The sequence below is a fragment of the Syngnathus scovelli genome, chromosome 1, assembly GCF_024217435.2.
Source record: "Syngnathus scovelli strain Florida chromosome 1, RoL_Ssco_1.2, whole genome shotgun sequence".
NCBI classification, from domain to species: domain Eukaryota; kingdom Metazoa; phylum Chordata; class Actinopteri; order Syngnathiformes; family Syngnathidae; genus Syngnathus; species Syngnathus scovelli.
In genome coordinates this window covers 2,559,818-2,576,326 of record NC_090847.1, presented here as the reverse complement: position 1 = coordinate 2,576,326, position 16,509 = coordinate 2,559,818, and the positions used below count along the sequence as shown (strand labels likewise).

The following is a 16,509-nucleotide window of genomic DNA, read 5'->3' as shown; positions in this document are numbered from 1 at the left end:
ATGGACAACCTACAGCAAGCACCTAAGAGCTCTTGAACAACACCACCAGAGAACCTTGAGGAAAATACTCAGGATCAAATGGGAGGACAGACGCACAAACATCAGCGTTCTGGAGGAAGCCAGGATACCGAGCATCACCACCTTAATAATGCAGCACCAACTCCGATGGACAGGACATCTCATCCGCATGGATGACACCCGCCTCCCCAAACAGATGTTATACTCCCAGCTGGAGAGAGGTGTGCAAGCCCCAGGTGGGCAAAAGAAACGTTTCAAGGACGACCTCAAAACCAATCTCAAGAAATTCCAAATAACATCTCAGGACTGGGAGTGCATTGCCTTGAGCAGGAACTGCTGGAGGGCAGCGGTGCAAGAAGGTGCAGCACATCACGAAAAGGAACTCCGCCGTGTCGCAGGAACCAAACGACAACTCCGTAAGGAAAGACAAAAACGGGCTCCAGCATGACCACAACCCACCACCACTTTCCCCTGCCCACACTGCACAAAAATATGTGGATCCCGGATCGGCCTCTAGCCCACCTGCGGACCCACAAGTAGACAACCCCGAGAAGAAGACAGTCATACTCGTCTCGAGTGACCGCCGATGATGTGAGTGTGTGTGTGTGTGTGTGCGTGCGTGTGCACGTGCGTGTGTGTGTGTTTGTGTGTATGTATAAGAACTTTTTTATAAAAAGGTACAAGTGTACGTACTGCGATTGTGTGGACACTCCCTGCGTTCTGCTGGTGTGTGAGAAACTTTCATGCCATAATTCCTCAATTTAGAAGATTTTGAATTTGTAGCGAGGGATTACTTGTATATACAGTGATCCCTCGCCACTTTGCGCTTCATCTTTTGTGAATGCGCTACTTCGCGGGTTTATAAGAGACAGGAGAACGGTGTTTAAATACACGCTTTCCTCCGTGCAAGGTGCATACAAAACGGGAAGTGCGGCAGCCAGCCTTTCACGAATGAGGCAGGACAACCACCCTGTCAGCCATAAATGTCTATTAGACGTCTGGTCGTTGTATAAACCTAATTTAGACGTCTACAATTGGTCTATGTATATAAACCTAAAATAGACATCTAAATTAAAAACATCAAATATGATCATATTTCGAAATGTTAAAGTCTCAACCAGCTGTAAGTTGTATAAATAATGTACAGACGTTGTTTGGGTTTGTTTTTAACAACCATATTGATCCGTACATGTGAAGTGGTTGTTTCTGTAACCTGGTAATTTTTCACCGGGTAATTTAGTGTTGGCTATATTGAAGATAATTTGTTCCAGTTGCAGTACATATATGATAGCACAAGCGGTGATGGAGTGAGCTGTTCTTTATTTCTTTGCGTCACGGGTTCAAATCCTGCTTATAACTGTTCTATTTTTTATTGTTTTTAGTGTTTGCTATTTCTTGCAGCCAGTCGGAAATCAGGGATGAGAACGGCAAATGAAAAAAACACTGAAAAGTAGCCGGGGTCTGGGGGCCGCACGCCCCACTGGAGGGGCCGAACTGGACCGCGCAGGTCGCATTATTGTGACAGAGCCGTTGCTGAAATTTAGACAATATTTTTAAAGTCCTGATGTACTTTATAAAATTTAAGTGGACCTCAGTGCGCAGGGAGCTTAATTTAGTCCGATCGCGCAACCACAGCGCGCCGGGCGCTCACTGTCGCATTGCTTTAAGAGCGTCTTTGTGTTCCGAGTTGTAAGATGACGCTGCTCTCGAGCCATGCTCATCTGAAGCAGTTCCTGATCCGGTTTGACTTGTCTATTTCCCTTGCACGATCATCGTTTTTTTTCTCTAAAACTTTCGTCATGCTGGCTAAAACATTTGCTAATTAGGCAAATGAGTAATCAAATGATGTGACGAAAGTAGCGCCAAAATGCTGCCAAAAATAAGGCGGCTGTTGTCGCAACACTGGCCCCGTGAGGATGTGTTTCCCCCCCCCTGTAATTTGGTCTAGGAATGAGGGAACCTGTTCAAATTTGCCACACTACCTGAACAGACCCCCAGGAAGACAGAAAAAAAAAAAAAAACTGTTGGAGTCCAGGACTCACCGTTCTCAAAATAAGGGGGGGGGGAGGAGACATATCCTCATGGGGCCGCCGTGAGGATGTGTTCCCCCCCTGTAATTTGGCCTAGAAATGAGGTATCCTGTTCAAATTTGCCACACAACCTGAACAGACCCCCAGGAAGACAGAAAAAAACCCAGCTGGAGTCCAGCACTCACCGTTTTCAAAATAAGGGAGGGGGGGTACATATCCTCACGGGGCCGCCGTGAGGATGTGTTCTCCCCCTGTAATTTGGCCTAGGAATGAGGGAACCTGTTCAAATTTGCCACACAACCTGAACAGACCCCCAGGAAGATAGAAAAAAAGCCAGTCGATGTCCAGGACTCACCGTTCTCAAAATGGGAGGGGGGCACAAATTCTCACGGCTTGACATTTTGTATAGAGTTCCTGTTACAATTTTTATCCCCCCTCACTTTGCTTGGGACAAAAGGAGGCTTTTAATTATATTGCGCTGTCATTTTAAAGCAAATTAATAGATGCAACAATATTAATTTGCTTTGAAAATACCTGAGTAATAAAATGGATGGATGAATGATGATCACAATTTGTAATATATACTCCTTGTAGCATGTAACGGTACCCAAAATGAGGAGTTTCTTTGCATCGAGGTTTATGCAAAGAGCTGACGTAATTATATCGTTGCTTTTTGGTGAAGTGAATGAGTGTTCCATCTGTACGACTGGTCTTTGAATGCACCCCGCTTCAATGGCAGAACGCGGATGAACTTAAAGACATCAAATGAGAATAATTCTTTATAAAAATTAAAATTGACTGACGCAAACGTGAGTTATTCATGTTTTTATTGAAAACAACATAGTGCTGACGCCGTACGGCATCGGTTTTTCCCTTTCCAAACAAGGCGTGCGCGCTCCTGCGGCAGGGGGAACAAAATCTCACGGGGGAACCAGTGAAATACATTCTTTAGTTCTTGATCCTTGAGGTATTTTGACAAAAGCATGTTTGGAATACCAGTACTTAATGCAATGTCTCATTTACGGTTACGTATCTTAATGACTGCAAGTGGTTTCCAAGATACAGCACATGCTAGTTAAGCGATAAATTATACTGATTGTGATCGTTCATGCCTATCACTATATAGGTGCTTGGCAACAATGAAATTAGATCATTAAGGTTCAGGCAAAATTAAATGTTTTATTGACAGTATATCTTTTTTGTCAAGAATTGAAGGCCAAGTACACAAGTGACCCCATTGTTAGACCTAAATTTAAATACAGAAATGTACCAGTTTTTTAGTTTATTTTTTGACAAGCGCTGTTCTCCACAGGTTCATGTCAAAAGTGAAAGCAATTCAATGCATTTGAGTGAAATGGAAACTGCAACATAATTTGGTAACAGTAAACTTTATGTATCTTCACAAAACAAGCAGTCTGAAGAAATTATAACGAAAGTATATTTTCACGACTGCCTGAACTAACAAGAACATGCATTTGTGACATAACTAGGCCTCAGACGTCCTCCTCTTAATCTCATCGACGAGAACAGCTCTTGAAACATCAACCTGTTGGAAACAAGTTAAACAAAAGGAGATCATGGGATTTAGAAAGTAAATACCTTTGGCACATGGAAAAACTCAAAACACATGGTCATAGAAAACTACATTGTATCCAATAAAGACTTATCTATTTATATATCTTAATGATATCGTAATGTTAACATACACCAAACAACATCTGCACACAATAATGTTTGAAAATGCAACCTGTTAGTAATTGACAGTGGTCTACAACTGCATTGCATTATACAGATTGGTTTCTGATATTTTAATCATTTCATGCAGATAGGTTTACTAATGTATTAGAAACATGTTTTATATTGGGCTGTCGCAAACAAATCTTATCAAGTATTCTATCGATTATTAGAGTAATCCCACCCCTCCTTGTGGTGGGCTCACACTGCCAAGTTGACCCTTTTTATTTTTGGGGAAGTATAAAATGTAAAAATAAAAATATAAATAAAATAAATAAAACTGGTACCCAAGAACAGGATTGAATGATTATGGACCTGTCACCCTGACATCTGTGGTCATGAAATTCTTTGAGAGGCTGGTGTTGAGCCACCTGAAGGACATCACAGGGCCCCTGCTCGACCCCCTGCAGTTTGCCTACCAGGCAAACAGATCGGTGGATGATGCGGTCACCATTGGACTGCACTACTGCGCCACCTTGACACCCCAGGGGCGTATGCCAGGATCCTGTTTGTGGACTTCAGCTCGGCGTTCAACACCATCGCTCCCGATATCCTCCACCAGAAGCTCACCCAGCTCACGGTGCCTGCCTCCACCTGTCAGTGGATCACCAGCTTCCTGACCAACAGGAGGCAGCAGGTGAGGCTGGGGGGGCATCACATCTGACATCCGGACCACCAGCACTGGCGTCCCCCCAGGGGTGTGTACTCTCCCCATTGCTCTTCTTCGCTACACCAATGACTGCTCCTCAGGGGACTCTTTGGTGAAACTCCTCAAGTATGCGGATGACACCACTCTCATTGGACTAATCCGGGATGGGGACGAGACTGCGTACTGACAGGAGGTGGAGCGCCTAGTCCACTGGTGCAGCCAAAACCACGTGGAGCTGAAGACCATGGAGATGACAGTGGATTTCAGGAGACACCCATCGCCACTTCCACCCTTCATCATCGTCAGCAATGCTATTCCCACCACAGACACCTTCAAGTTCCTTGGATCCACAATCTCCCGGGACCTGAAGTGGACTGGCTATATAGACTCTGTCCGGAAGAAGGCCCAGCAGAGGTTGTACTTTCTGAGTCATCTCAGAAAGTTCAACCTGCCACAGGAGCTGCATAAAAACTTTATGCAATGCCATCATCCAGTCTATCCTCTGCACCTCCATCACTGTCTGGTTTGGATCGGCCACCAAACAAGACAAGCACAGACTGCAATGGACAATTAGGTCTGCGGAAAAGACAATCGGGACTAACCTCCCATCTGTACCTGTCCAGGACCAGGAAACATGCAAGTAACATCTCCACAGACCCTTCACACCCTGTTTAAACTCCTCCCCTCTGGACGGCGTTACAGAGTGCTGTACGCCAAAACCAGCAGACACAGACACAGCTTCTACCCCCAGACTGTCACTCTGATGAACTCTTACCACTCATAGAGACTCAGTCATCACTGTGCATTAACAGCCTGCTCTCGTCACCTAAATGTTGTTAGTTACCTGCATGTTGTCAGTCACTTAAATGTTGTACAGAGGCTGAGATCAACCGGAGTCAAATTTCGTGTTTGGCATGCACAAACTTGGTCAATAAAGCTGATTCTGATCCTAAAGTGGGAGTTTGGAGAAGGCATCCTTCAAATCAGGGACCTGTAGCAGTTTGCCAAAGAAGAACGGTCTAAAATTCCAGCAAAAGATTGTAAGAAACTAATTGATTGTTACCAGAAGTTCGCAGTTATTTTGTCTAAACGTTAGGGTTACCATACCAGCAAATCAGTGTGACTTCTGCTGTTGCCTTTGCAAGACCAGTTCAGATATGCGTTATCGCGAATTTACGCGACATTCAGGTGTTCGGCCATCCGCGGGGGGGGATAGCATACCAGCTCTGCCGATCCCCTGAAGCCGACTCACCAAACCTAGGTTAAGAACCACTGCTTTAGGAGCATCTTAGTGTTTTAGGATGGCTTTACTGCTCCCACTTGCTTCCTTTGGAAGCATGATTAGAGTTGATGCAATCCTCAGAGTAACGAGAACGTAATAACGAACGGAGTCAGTTGGCATGTGGGTCCTCTCGGCTCATCTCGCGAGGTTCGACAACCGAATTTCGTCCAAACTCCGAAGCAAAAAAAAAATCTAATTTTTTGTTTGAATACCAATTTGTTCGAGAACCGGGACGTTCGAAAACCGAGGCTCCACTGTATATACTTTAGTCCGGCCCATTTTTTGAGTTTTGTGTAAAATGACAATTGATTTGACTCTTCCATTCTCTTTTGTGTTTTCTTTCATTGCAAGCAAAATAATTAAGAATACTAATACCAAATCATTTGTAATTGCGATCATTGTCTTGCAGGGGTGCAAATACCTTTGGCCAGTGTGCGCACGGCTTGTTCGAATCTATAATTGCTCCGGTTGCATCAGCCTTGAATGCAAAATATTTCCACACATGACTCTTTGAGTAACCTGGCTTCTCAACAAGCCGGCATGTTGGACTTCCACTCCCACTTGCTGAAGCCACTATTACGAAAGACCAAAAGTTTTCTTCAGCGCCGCTGGCTGCTGCTCCGTGCTGCTCGCATGCGTATAGTGCCCCCCCTTTAGTTTCGGCACAAATCAGCACAGCTCGCCGAGTGAAAAGTTAAATATTCGGTTCTGACGGCACCAGAAAAAAGCAGGTATCCACGTATTTTTTGCATGTTGGTAACGAATTGGTACCAGAAGTATCAGTTCGTTCTTGTGACAACCCTAATATACATACACACACATATATATATAAAAATGCAGTGTTCTTAACCTGGGTTTGATCGAACCCTAAGGGTTCGGGTGAGTCGGTCTCAGGGGTTTGGAAGAGCCTCCACTCTGTGGCGTTTCGAACACACCTGATTTATCATGTAAATTTGTGATGACGCATAACTGAACTGGTCTCGCAAAGACAACAGCAGAAGTCACACTGATTTGAAGGTATGTAGTTTGTTGTCAGTTCAAGCATTGTGTTAGTTTTGTTTTTTGAACAAAGTGACGTTCATTCATGGCTCATTCTGTGCACCAGTAAAAATCTACATTATTTCTTGAATTTGAAAAAAAAAAAAAAAAAAAAAATTCACAACGATAAGGGTTACAGGTGCAGACTAAATTACGGGGTCTATTTTGTATTTAATCCACACAGGGTGCACCCTAACCCCCTCCATGAGTTGTCACCTTACCGTGGTGGAGGGGTTTGCGTGTCCCGATGATCCTATGTTGTCCGGGACTTTATGCCCCTGGTATGGTCACCCATGGCAAAAGGGTCCTAGGTGAGGGGCCAGACAAAGCACGGCTCAAAAAGCCCATTATGAAGAAAAACATATATGGACTTAGATTTCCCTCGCCCGGACGCGGGTCACCGGGGCCCACCTCTGGAGCATGGGCTCACCACCTGTGGGAGGGGCCAAAGGGGTCGGGTGCATTGTGAGCTGGGTGGCGGCCAAAGGCAGGGACCTTGGCGGTCCGATTCCCAGCTGCAGAAGCTGGCTCTTGGGACATGGAATGTCACCTCTCTGGCTGGAAAGGAGCCCGAACTGGTGTGTGAGGCAGAAAAGTTCAGACTAGATATAGTCGGACTTGCCTCCACACATAGTTTGGGTTCCAGTACTAGCCCTCTCGAGAGGGTCTGGACTCTCCACTCTGGAGTTGCCCACGGAGAGAGGTGTCGAGCAGGTGTGGGTATACTTATTGCCCCCCCAGCTGGGCGCCTGTACATTGGGGTTCACCCCGGTGAACGAGAGGGTAGCCTCCCTCCGCCTTCGGGTGGGGGGACAGGTCCTGACTGTTGTTTGTGTCTATGCCCCAAACAGCAGCTCAGAGTACCCACCATTCTTGGGGTCCCTGGAGGAAGTGCTGGAGAGCGCTCCTTCTGGGGACTCCATTGTTCTACTGGGTGACTTCAATGCTCATGTGGGCAATGACAGTGAGACCTGGAAGGGCGTGATTGGGAGGAACGGCCCCCCCGATCTGAACCCGGTGCTCTATTATTGGACTGTGCTCGACACGGATTTTCTATAATGAACACCATGTTCAAACATAAGGGTGTCCATGTGTGTACTTGGCACCAGGACACCCTAGGCCGCAGTTCGATGATCGACTTTGTAGTCGTGTCCTCTGATTTGCGGCCGCATGTTTTGTACACTCGGGCGAAGAGAGGGGCGGAGCTGTCAACTGATCACCACCTGGTGGTGGGTTGGCTCCGATGTTGGGGGAAGGTGCCGGTACGACCTGGCAGACCCAAATGCTCTGTGAGGGTCTGCTGGGAACGTCTGGCAGAATCCCCTGTCAGGAAGAGCTTCAACTCCCACCTCCGGCAGAGTTTTTCCCACGTCCGGGGGAGGCGGGGGACATTGAGTCCGAGTGGACCATGTTCCGTGCCTCCATTGCTGAGGCGGCCGACCGGAGCTGTGGCCGTAAGGTCGTTGGTGCCTGTCGTGGCGGCAATCCCCAAACCCGCTGGTGGACATCGGCGGTAAGGGATGACGTCAAGCTGAAGAAGGAGTCCTATCGGGCTGTTTTGGCCTGCGGGACTCCGGAGGCAGCTGACAGGAACCGGATGGCCAAGCGGAACGCGGCTTCGGCGGTTGCTGAGGCAAAAACCCGGGCGTGGGAGGAGTTTGGAGAGGCCATGGAGAATGACTTCTGGACGGCTTCGAGGAAATTCTGGTCCACCATCCGGCGTCTCAGGAGGGGGAAGCAGTGCAACGTCAACACTGTTTACAGTGGGAATGGCGTGCTGCTGACCTCGACTCGGGACGTCGTGAGTCGGTCGGGAGAATACTTCGAAGACCTCCTCAATTCCACCTACACGCCTTCCATTGAGGAAGCAGGGCCTGGACACTCTGAGGCGGATCCGCCAATCTCTGGGGTCGAAGTCACTGAGGTAGTTAAAAAAAACTCCTCGGTGGCAAGGCCCGTAGTTCTTAAAGGCTATGGATGTTGTGGGGCTGTCATGGCTGACACACCTCTACAACATTGCGTGGACATCGGGGACAGTGCCTCTGGATTGGCAGACTGGGTGGTGGTTCCCCTCTTTAAGAAGTGTGTTCCAATTACAGGGGAATCACACTCCTCAGCCTCCCTGGTAAGGTCTATTCAGGGGTGCTGGAGAGGAGGGTCCGTCGGGAGGTCGAACCTCGGATTCAGGAGGAGCAGTGTGGCTTTCGTCCTGGCTGTGGAACAGTGGACGAGCTCTACACCCTCGGCAGGATCCTCGAGGGTGCATGGGAGTTCGCCCAACCAGTCCACAATATTTTGTGGACTTGGAGAAGGCGTTCGACCGTGTCCCTCGGGAGGTTCTGTGGAGGGTGCTTCGGGAGTACAGGGTGCCGAGCCAACTGATAAGGGCGGTTCGGTCCCTGTATCACCGATGCCAGAGTCTGGTCCGCATTTTCGGCAGTAAGTCGGATTCGTTCCCAGTGAAGGTTGGACTCCGCCAAGGCTGCCATTTGTCACCGATTCTGTTCATAATTTTTATGGACAGAATTTTTAGGCGCAGCCGAGGCGTTGAGGGGGTCCGGTTTGGGGACCTCAGCATCGCATCTCTGCTTTTTGCAGATGACGTGGTGCTGTTGGCTTTTTCAGGCCGTGATCTCCAGCTCTCACTGGAACGGTTCGCAGCCGAGTGTGAAGCGGTCGGGATGAGGGTCAGCACCTCCAAATTTGAGTCCATGGTCCTCTCCAGTCGGAAAAGGGTGGAATTCACTCTCTGGATCGGGGATGAGATCCTGCCCCAAGTGGAAGAGTTCAAGTATCTTGATACTTCCCCTCACTTCACGAGTGAGGGGAGGATGGAGCGCGAGATCGACAAGCGGATCGGTGCAGCGTTGGCAGTAATGTGGACCCTGTACCGATCCGTCGTGGTGAGGAGAGAGCTGAGCCAAAAGGCGAAGCTCTCAATTTACCGATCGATTTACACTCCTACCCTCACCTATGGTCACGAGCTATGGGTCGTGACCGAAAGAACGAGATCCCGGATACAAGCGACCGAAAGAAGTTTTCTCCGCAGGATGTCCGGGCTCTCCCTTAGAGATAGGATGAGAAGCTCGGTCATCCGGGAGAGACTCGGACTAGAGTCGCTACTCCTCCACGTTGAGAGGAGCCAGATGAGGTGGCTCGGGCATCTTATCAGGATGCCTCCTGGACGCCTCCTTGGGGAGGTGTTCCGGGCATGTCCCACCGGTAGGAGACCCCGGGGACGACCCAGGACGCGCTGGAGAGACTATGTCTCTCAGCTGGCCTGGAAACGCCTTGGGATCCCCCGGGATGAGCTGGATGAAGTGGCTGGGGAGAGGGAAGTCTGGAAGTCCCTCCTAAAGCTGCTGTCCCCGCGACCCGACCCCAGATAAGCGGAAGAAGATGGATGGATGGATGGAGGGCGCACCACATTATAGGGCGCATACATGCCATTATTTACGGTAAACAAACAAATTAAAAAAAAAACGTCACGGGAGCAAGAAAGTGAGTTCGGTTGTACTTTATTCTACTGTTTAACCATGTACTCTACTGTACTCACATTATTGTTGATCGATATTCATACGCAAATACGTCCAAGTCCTCATCTTCTGTATCCAAATTAAACAGTTGGGCAAGTTCGTCATCTGACGGTTGTACTTTATTCTACGGTTTAACCATGTACTCGACTGTAGTCACATTATGGTTGATCGTTATTCATACGCAAATCCGTCCAAGTCCTCATCTTCTATATCCAAATTAAACAGCTGGGCAAGTTCGCCATTTGACATGCCAATTTCCCTCATCATTGTCTCGTCGTTGTCACGTTGCTCTTCGGCAATGATCCCGGCTGTCCAGGAAGCTTGAATTGTGCCTCGTAGGCATGTCTCTTTGTCTGCTATTTTAGCGCCCTAATGCTGTTTTCTTTGCACAAACGATTGTATTTACACTGCTCAAAAAAATTAAAGGAACAGTTTTTATCAGGGTATTGCATGAATTCAATTAGACTTTTCGTTTTGGTCAGGTACGTGGCAGAAGGGGTTGTTAATCAGTTTCAGCTGCATTGGTGTTGATCGAATTAACAACAGGCGCACTAGAGGGGCAACAACGAGATGGTCCCCAAAACAGGACTGGTTTTGCAGGTGGAGGCCATTTCAAGTTCCTCCCTCTTGATCTTTTTTAACTGTTTTTCCACAAGTGTTGGCTTTAGCTAGAGTCATTATCACGACTGGGAGCATGAGGCGATTTCTTAACCCTCCTGAAGTTGCGCAGATTGTCCAACTCCTCCAGGATGGCACATCCACGCATGCTGTTGCAAGAATATTTGATGTGTCTCCCAGTACAATCACCAGAGCATGGAGGAGATTCCAGGAGACAGGCAGTTACTCTAGGAGAGCTGGACAGGGCCATAGACGGTCCTCATTCCATCAGCAGGACCGATATCTGCTACTTTGTGCAAGGAGGAACAGATTGAGCACTGCCCGAGCCCTACAGAACGACCTCCAGCCAGGCTACTGGTGTGAATGTCTCTGCCCAAACAGTCAGAAACAGACTTCACGAGGGTGGCCTCAGGGCACGGCGTCCTATAGTGTGCCCTGTGCTCATTGCTCAGCACCGTGGAGCTCGATTGGCATTTGCCATAGAACAGCAGAATTGGGAAATCTGTCACTGGTGCCCTGTGCTTTTCAAAGATGAGAGCAGGTTTATCCTGGGCACCTGTGATAGACATGAAAGAGTCCGGAGAAGCCAAGGAGAGCGCTATGCTGCCTGCAACATCATTCAGCATGACCGGTTCGGTGTTGGGTCAGTGATGGTCTGGGGAAGCATTTCCATGGAGGGACGAACAGACCTCTACAGGCTAGAGAACGGCAGTCTGACTGCCATTAGGTATCAGGATGAAATCCTTGCACCCATGGTCAGACCCTACGCTGGTGCAGTAGGTCCTGGGTTCCTCCTGATCCACAACAACGCCTGGCCTCATGTGGCAAGAGTATGCAGACAGTATCTGGAGGATGAAGGAATTGACACAATTGAATGGCCCTCGCGATCACCTGATCTAAACCCAATAGAACACCTCTGGGACATAATGTTTCGGTTCATCAGACGCCGTCAGGTTGCTCCTCAGACCTTACAGGAGCTTGCTGATGCCCTTAGACAGAGCTGGGAGGACATCCCACAAGACACCATCCGTCGTCTCATTAGGAGCATGCCGTGACGTTGTCAAGCATGCATACAAGCTTGTGGGGGCCACACAAGATATTGAAAATAATCTTGAGTTGCAGAAATTGAATTTAGGCAAAATGGACGAGCCTGCCACATAATTTTTTCACTTTGATTTTTGGGGTGTCTATATACTGAGCCCTCTGTAGGCTGAAAACTTATTTCCATCAAAAGATCCTTCCTTTTGTTTCTGAGACATTAAACTGTCCATATCAGTATAAATATCCAACTTTTTTTTTCACCATTGAAATCTGATGTGTTTTCAAAGTGTTCCTTTAATTTTTTTGAGCAGTGGATTTATCAATGGCAGCTGAGGTACGTACTCTATGTCTTACGTGAAGTCCTCTGATTGGTTTACAGCCCCGATCTACGTAAAACGTAATGTCCTCTGATTGGTTCATCTGGTCTACATATTACGCCTGTTTATTACGTTTCTGTGTGGTGGAAGCCACACAAAACAACTTTACAGACCTGCACAAACGGTAGTATTTCTTTATCAATGGCGACGGAGGTACGTACTCTGCATGGAGAAATAGTATTATTTACCAATGGTGGCGGAGGTACGTATTCCTCTACATGTCGTTTGATTGGTTCATTGGGTGCCTGTATATTACGTTTTTGTGTAGCAGAAACCACACAAAACAACTTTACTGATTTGCACAAACAGGTTTGCGCAAACGATACTATTTATTTACCAATGGCGGTGAAGGTACGTACTCCTCTGCATGTAACGTCTAGTCCTCTGTTTTTTTAGTCCCGATCTACGTATGTAAAACATATGTCCTCTGATTAGTTCATCGGCTCTTCATATTACGCCTGTATATTACGGAAGCCACACAAAACAACATGACAGATTTTTGAATTTGGTCCACACAAAAGGCGCACCTTATCAAAAGGCGCACCTTTGTTTTTTGAGAAAATTAAAGGCCTTTATGTGCAACTTTTGGTTGTGAAAATACAGTAAGTTTATTTTTCACTAAAGAGGGGTTCGCTGAATGCCCATATAGAATTGGTGGGTGTGAGGGTTGATATATATGTTAGGGTTGATAAGGTAGTGTTATCCTATGCTTATGTTGGAATGTAGCCCGTAGTAAATAACCTAGCTGGATTAGTTTTATGCTTATGCTGGAATGCAACCTGTAGTAAATAACCTAGCTTGTCCTGCCCTACTCAACGTCGTAAAACACCTCCTGCTATGCTTTGACTAGAGGTCAAGGGCTTCAACTTCATCCTGTACAGTCTTTTCCCCCACCCTGTTTCTCTCAATAAAAATGCTCTTGCATGAGGCCTGAGTCAGACCTCATTCGATCATTGCTGTATGCACAGCGACGGATGACTCTCCATCTGCAGGTGTTCAAAAGGGCATACTTAGAGTGAGCACTGCTCTAACAGTGGGGTTTGGTACCTCCATCAAGGTTAAGAACCACTGATATACAGTATACATACATACACATGTATACATACACGTATACACATGTATATAAACATGTATAAACACAAATATGTATATACACACACATATATATAATGCCCATCTCAATATCTCTTTTTTTTTTTACCATTTTCTTTAAAATAAAACTGAACACGGTCTGAATAATTTGCACAATAAAGTGCATTGCACACTGTACCTCCTCTCTGGTGGCCACAACACGGAGTTTGACAACGCCATCTTTTAGCTCCTGTTCACCAAGAATCGCCACAAGGGGGATCCCAGAATCCTCACAGTGCTGTAGCTGACTGAGCAATTTTGGGTTCCTCTTGTACATCACCTCAGCCTTCAAACGAGCACAGTAAAAAAAAAAAAAAAAAATCTCCTATTAGTACTTTGGCACACTGAATTGTGTAAACTAATGATTATTAGGAGTGCAACAGTATAAGTATAAATATAAAGATTCAATAATATGGGACACTTTTGGTATGATAAAGGGCATACCCAACGGTGCAAGTTCCTAAATGGAACATTAATTGAGTGACAGGAAGCGTGACTGCTTCGCCCGCCCCTCATTATACCCCATAAACAAAGTGCAAGTCAGCCTCTGGCTAGCAGAAGCATTCCCGAATGTGCCTAGTAACTGGTTTTATTTTGGAAACTAACCCAAGTTATTCACACAAAATTTCACATATTTTTGGCAACATGGCAAAGAATAAAAAGTATGAAAATCTATAGGGTACAGAAATGTTTGAAACTATTTGTAAGTTTATTAACTGCTACTAAAACTCATTCACTTCCTATGACTATTTTTCTCTCAAGAATCCTCAAATTCAATACCAAGTATGTACTGTATTTGAACAATGGAACTTCGTCTGTGATAGCGAACAATTCGGATAATGACCAAAGATTTTGCAAAGAAAGAAATGGCCCAGTTCACAAACAATTTCTTGGTTAGCGAACACCTACATCACTAAAGAACAAAATCAGATGTTCTTCTTTGTTTACTAAATGTTTTCTCATGTTTAAATTCTTTATTTTTTTATGTTTATTTGATTATATTTTTACTGTTATAACGGTTCTCATTTACTTTTCAATTTTATTTTGATCTACTTTACTATTTCTAATGGGGACATTGATTCGGAGAGCGACCGTTTCGGATAGCGACTGACTTGTCGGAACGGATTGTATTCCGTTAACCGAGGTTTCACAGCATACATTTTATGGGCGTTCTGTTCAGGGTTTTAAGCTGCTGATACCGATCATGAGTATGATAAGCCAATACCAATGTCATGGATTTTGTGCCAGATTTTAAATTTTAGAGCTGCAAGTACCGTTTTCCTCAAATAATCTATTATGTTAATATTTTAAATAAATTTCAAAAACATTTGTTAAATTCTTATCCCTTTGTGATTAAAAAAAAAAAAAAAAAAAAAAAAAAAAGAGGCGTCGCCTCACAGTTCAGAGGTGCAGGATTGGATTCCGGCCTTCTGGTGAGGAGTTTAATGTTCTCCCCTGTGGGTGTTTTCTCCAGGTACTGTTGTTATGTTTGCCCTGCAATTGGGTGGCAACCGGTTCAGGGTGTCCCCAGCCTACTACTCGTCATCTGGGATAAGCTTCAGCGCGCACGAGTCCCACATGAGGATAAGCGGTACAAAAAACGAATGAATGAAAATAATAAAAAAAAAAAAGAAAATTATATTGCTTGCTAGCAAGCACTACAGAAATGGACGTATTGTATCCATATTTTAGGAAGATATTATCCGATAACCCCCTACACAGACACAGTGAGTGATTTTTATTCTGAACATATACGACAATTAAAAACAATGAGCATAATAAACACAAATATTTGCAAAAAGCTTAATGACATGATCCAAAGGGTTGCAAACTGAAAATTACTCCCATCTCTTATTTACTGAACCTATGCTTATGTATGAAACAAGCTTTACATTACATCACAAATAATTGTAAATAAATATCAACGGGGTTGGCACGATGGAGCACTGGTTAGCGTAGTTGGTCTCCTCTTTGCATCTTCTCTGAAGAGTGGCAACATGGGAGCCTCAAAACAACTGATAAATGACCTGAAAATGATTGTTCAACGTCATGGTTTAGGGCAGGGGTGTCAAACTCATTTCACATTGTGGGCCACATGCGGCCTCGGTAGATTTCAAGTGGGCCGAACTGTTAAAATTATACCATAGTCTGTTATAAATAACCAAAATATCATGTCTTTCCTTTTTTTAGTGTAAAGAAGCACAAGAACATTAGGAAAATGTTGACATTTACTGAACATTCGTTTCATGAAACACCTCAGATTTCCTTAGACAAATGTCTAAAATGTCTTCGGCTGTTGTGGTGTCCATCATTGGCACCAACTCAAGAAACTCTTCAGTAACAGTAAATGTCTCATCAACTCCACGAATACCGTATTTTCTGGACTATAAGGCGCACCGGACTGTCAGGCGCACCTGCAATGAATGGCCCATTTTAAAACTTTGTCCACATATACGGCGCACCGGACTATAGGGCGCACCATTAATGCAATCACAATATAATAACTTGAAATAGTGAAAACAATAACAATATATCAATAATATTAATGTGAAACAACACACAAAATAAACATGTAAGGCTTACTTTAATAAGTACAAAACAAAACAGTCAGATAGATCAGTAAACTTTAAAACTTAAAGTTAAAGATTAAAATAATAACAAATGAACAATTTTATGAAAGCTGAATGATTTTTTTTTATTAGATGCATTAAGTTTGTTTTATTGTTGTTATTGTTGTATGAATAATAAGGGTGATATTGGTGTTTGTGACTGCAGTAAACAGGCCAGGTTGCATCATGTCAGATTTTCAATCCAAATCAAATCATTCTCCGTTTCATCTTTTTTATTTCAACTTCAGACACAACAAATTACTTTATAATCACAAAATAATGATCCATAGTCTTTTTGATTCATGATTCACAGTCTTCAATGGGCCACTTATGATTGATTTTATGACACAATGCTTCGGGCCAGTTTAAATTTAGATGCGGGCCGCATTTGGTCCATCAATAAGGCGGACTGGACTATTAGGTGCACTGTCGGCTTTTGAGAAAAT

At 45.2% G+C, this 16,509-nt stretch overlaps 1 protein-coding gene across 4 annotated transcripts in view; it reads right to left on the bottom strand.

Annotated features, from left to right (window-relative positions):
• Window positions 1–2,858: 2,858 nt before the first annotated feature.
• hars (histidyl-tRNA synthetase) overlaps window positions 2,859–16,509 on the bottom strand; it is a 93,465-nt gene continuing 79,814 nt past the window's right edge. For 3 of the 4 annotated variants that reach the window (XM_068651933.1, XM_049740358.2, XM_049740350.2), the window contains 2 exons: window positions 13,594–13,740; window positions 2,859–3,594 (listed from right to left, as the gene is read on the bottom strand). In XM_068651933.1, the coding sequence (XP_068508034.1) occupies window positions 3,535–3,594; window positions 13,594–13,740 (207 nt within the window). In that variant the 3' untranslated portion in view covers window positions 2,859–3,534. The remainder of the gene's footprint in view (window positions 3,595–13,593; window positions 13,741–16,509) is intronic. The other variant, XM_068651930.1, reaches the window with a different exon arrangement.